General features: G+C 31.5%; 1 protein-coding gene across 3 annotated transcripts in view; it reads right to left on the reverse strand.

Moving 5' to 3' along the window:
- Positions 1–418: 418 nt before the first annotated feature.
- The window catches only part of LOC119608965 (serine/threonine-protein kinase grp), a 63,339-nt gene continuing 59,471 nt past the window's right edge, over positions 419–4,286 (reverse strand). The window contains exon 6 of one of the 3 annotated variants that reach the window (XM_037963607.1): positions 419–1,366. In XM_037963607.1, coding sequence (XP_037819535.1) covers positions 708–1,366 — 659 coding nt within the window. In that variant the 3' untranslated portion in view covers positions 419–707. The remainder of the gene's footprint in view (positions 1,367–4,286) is intronic. The other 2 variants (XM_037963606.1, XM_037963608.1) reach the window with 2 other exon arrangements.

Raw genomic sequence — 4,286 nt, forward strand, 5'->3', positions numbered from 1 at the left:
TTCTAGTTTATAGTCTAGTCTATATTCTAGTTTATAGTCTAGTCTATATTCTAGTTTATAGTCTAGTCTATATTCTAGTCTATTGTCTAGTTTATATTCTAGTCTATTGTCTAGTTTATATTCTAGTCTATTGTCTAGAATATATTCTAGTCCAGTCTATAGTCTGGTCTAGTCCATGGTCTAGTTTGTAGTTTAGTCTATAGCCTACTCTAGTCCATAGGCTTTTCTGTCTAGTCTAGTTATAATCTAGTTTAATCTATATTTTAGCTTATAGTCTAGTCTATAATCTAACCTTTCATTTCATTTATTTTTCATCGTTATTGAACGACTGAATCTCTCCATTATCATTGAAGATTTCATGATCAGAAAACTTACATTAGAACTTTTATATAGGAAATCAAAATAAAACCCATTTTACTTTATTTTATTCATCAATTTTTTTTACAAAATTTATTAAAAAAGTCATTTTTATTTTGAAAAAAAATATCAATGTTTATCTACCTACTTAAGCTAAAAACAATGGTTCCATTTAAGGCAATTCCTTTCTTTTTGAATAAAACATCAATAAGTTAAAGAAAAGTTTTAAGAATAAAAGACATAATCAAAAACAATCATAATGAAACAAAAAGAGACGTTACAACTATAAACTATAAATTAAATTAAAACAAAGCAAATAAATTTAAAATAGAGAAACGAGAAAATACATTTTAAGGCACACAATTGGTGGCAATTGCTATGGGCCAGGTAACGGGTCCCTTGAGTACAACATCCTCCATAATTTGTTTAATTTTAATAAAGCGACGCTTAAACTCTAGACCACAACCTTTCGATAAGCGGAAATCGAGTAAGATTTTACCATCCATTTCGATAATGTGTGCCTTGAATACTAAACGTAATTTGCGTCTATCTATGGTCGAGATAGTGACCACCAGATTATCTTCACTAATTTTACAGGTATAGCCGAGACGTTCGATGGTAGTGACCAGACGTTTAATGGTATCCTCCTGGCGTAGTGTCACAAAGAAACGTGTCATACGCCGTACCAAACGTTGGAATACATTTTGCGAAGCAGATTGTGTTTGATTCATTTGTGTGCACAGCAGTAGATCATCCAACATGGCGGGTTGGGAGAAACAGAAACCAAGACGATGTTCTTGGGCAGCTGGATGTATATTGGCCTCTTGTTGTTTGGCGGGAGCTTCGAAATCATGTTTAACTATCGGCATAGGTTGTGAGCAATAATTACGTGATATGGAATCATCCATATTATGACTACTGTGATGACTAGACATTTGTCTTTGACGTTTGGCTTTGGGTGAGCGTATCTCTAAGGCAGCAGCAGAATCAACCAAATCACGTGAACGATCTAAGAAAGAAATAGGGGGTACAATATAGTATGTAACAAAATTTGTTAATAAAAACAGAAATAAAATGTAAAACAATGTTTTAAATGAAAAAAACAAACAAACATAAGATGAACATAAAAGCAAAAACCATTTGGTTTTTGGTAATAAAGCTCTATGGAATTTTATGTATATTTAACCATACAGCTAAAATCACCAAAGAACAAATAATATGCAAAAATTATAAAAGTTTTTAAATTACAAAAAAAATTATACATAAATGAAAATAATTAAATGAATATGAACTTAACAGAGAAAATTATTAATATAAAGCACTTTTTAGGAATCAGTTTTTTCTATTAAAAACTTGTTTAAACTTTTGCTGTGGAAACGCATTTTCAATGCTTTGGTAATCTAGCTTTATGAAGGTATCAAAGCTATCATACAGCTAAAGCGCCAAAGCTATGATAACATGCGCAATTTTATAAAAACACTAAGTAAAATGCATTTAGTTATGTTGTGTGCAGAGCCAAAATCATTACTGGGTTGAAGACGTATAAAGTTCAGAAAGTTCCACCTTAATTCAGTTAAGAACTTGGAAACAAAATCAATTTAGGTCAATTTTTTTTTAAACTTAGTTGCGAGTAGAAATCTTTAGGTCAGGTACAAAGTGAAACTCAAATATCTATAACCATTGAGAGTCACTAAGTACCTGTACAAAAAATTTCGAACACTTTTAACACTAAACACATGTTTAACACATAATTAGGCTTAAAATTACGATAGAGGTATGATATAGATTCTAAATACTAATACGTAATTATACCGCGACATTTTCTTTACTTTTTCTAACATATAAAATTTTGATAAGTAGTCCACATAGCAGTCAATAGACAAGTAATGATCTTGTCTATAGTCCAGTCTATATTTTAGTCTAATGTATATGTACTCTAATTAGTAGTCTAATCTATAGTCAATTCTATAGCCTTGTCTAGAGTGTAAGCTTTAGTAGGGTCTAGAGTCTAGTCTACAAACTTGTCTAGTCATTATTCAAGTCTTTTTTCAAGCCTATAGTCTAGTCTCTAGTCTAGTCTATAGTCTAGTCTATAGTCTAGTCTATAGTCTAGTCTATAGTCTAGTCTATAGTCTAGTCTATAGTCTAGTCTACAGTCTAGCCCAAAGTCTATAGTCAAGTCTATAGTCTAGTCTATAGTCTAGTCTAGTCTATAGTCTAGTCTATAGTCTAGTCTATAGTCTAGTCTATAGTCTAGTCTATAGTCTAGTCTATAGTCTAGTCTACAGTCTAGCCCAAAGTCTATAGTCTAGTCTATAGTCTAGTCTATAGTCTAGTCTAGTCTATAGTCTAGTCTATAGTCTAGTCTATAGTCTAGTCTACAGTCTAGCTCAAAGTCTATAGTCAAGTCTATAGTCAAGTCTATAGTCTAGTCTATAGTCTAGTCTATAGTCTAGTCTATAGTCTAGTCTATAGTCTAGTCTATAGTCTAGTCTATAGTCTAGTCTATAGTCTAGTCTATAGTCTAGTCTATAGTCTAGTCTATAGTCTAGTCTATAGTCTAGTCTATAGTCTAGTCTATAGTCTAGTCTATAGTCTAGTCTATAGTCTAGTCTATAGTCTAGTCTATAGTCTAGTCTATAGTCTAGTCTATAGTCTAGTCTATAGTCTAGTCTATAGTCTAGTCTATAGTCTAGTCTATAGTCTAGTCTATAGTCTAGTATATAGTCTAGTCTATAGTCTAGTCTATAGTCTAGTCTATATTCTAGTCTATAGTCTAGTCCATAGTCTAGTCTATAGCCTAGTCCATAGTCTAGTCTATAGTCTAGTCTATAGTCTAGTCTATAGTCTAGTCTATAGTCTAGTCTATAGTCTAGTCTATAGTGTAGTCTATAGTCTAGTTCATAGTCTAGTCTATAGCCTAGTCCATAGTCTAGTCTATAGTCTAGTCTATAGTCTAGTCCATAATCTAGTCTATAGTCTAGTCCATAATCTAGTCTATAGCCTAGTCCATAGTCTAGTCTATAGTCTAGTCCATAGTCAAGTTTACACTCTTGCCTATAGTCTAGTCTAATCTATAGTCTCATATATAGTCTTATCTATAGTCTAATCTATTGTCTAGTTTATAGTCTAGTATATAATCTAGTCTATAGTCTGTTGTTTAATTTTTAGTCTATTCTTTAGTCGAATTTATATTCTGTCTAATCTATATTCTAGTCTGTAGTATATTCTATATTCTAGGCTATAGTCTAGTTTAGAGTATAGTTTAGTCTGTAGTCTAGTATATAACCTAGTCTATATTCTAGTCTATAGTCTAGTCTATATTCTAGTCTATAGTCTAGTCTATAGTCTAGTATATAGTCTAGTCTATTTAACAAGTCTATTTATCTAATATATTTATCTAGTCTATTTATCTAGCCTATTTAACTAGTCTATCTAGTCTATTGTCTAGTCTATAGTCTAGTCTATAGTCTAGTCTATAGTCTAGTCTATAGTCTAGTCTATAGACTAGTCTATAGTCTAGTCTATAGTCTAGTCTATAGTCTAGTCTATAGTCTAGTCTATAGACTAGTCTATAGTCTAGTCTATAGTCTAGTCTATAGTCTAGTCTATAGTCTAGTCTATAGTCTAGTCTATAGTCTAGTCTATAGTCTAATCTATAGTCTAGTCTATAGTCTAGTCTATAGTCTAAGTCTATAGTAGTCTAGTCTATAGTCTAGTCTATAGTCTAGTCTATAGTCTAGTCTATAGTCTAGTCTATAGTCTAGTCTATAATCTAGTCTATAGTCTAGTCTATAGTCTAGTCTAGTCTATAGTCTAGTCTATAGTCTAGTCTATAGTCTAGTCTATAGTCTAGTCTATAGTCTAGTCTATAGTCTAGTCTATAGTCTAGTCTATAGTCTAGTCTATAGTCTAGTCTATAGTCTAGT

This window comes from Lucilia sericata, unplaced genomic scaffold (assembly GCF_015586225.1).
Source record: "Lucilia sericata isolate MDLA Ls3-8-SP2 unplaced genomic scaffold, ASM1558622v1 Contig000904F_arrow, whole genome shotgun sequence".
In the NCBI taxonomy this organism is placed as follows: domain Eukaryota; kingdom Metazoa; phylum Arthropoda; class Insecta; order Diptera; family Calliphoridae; genus Lucilia; species Lucilia sericata.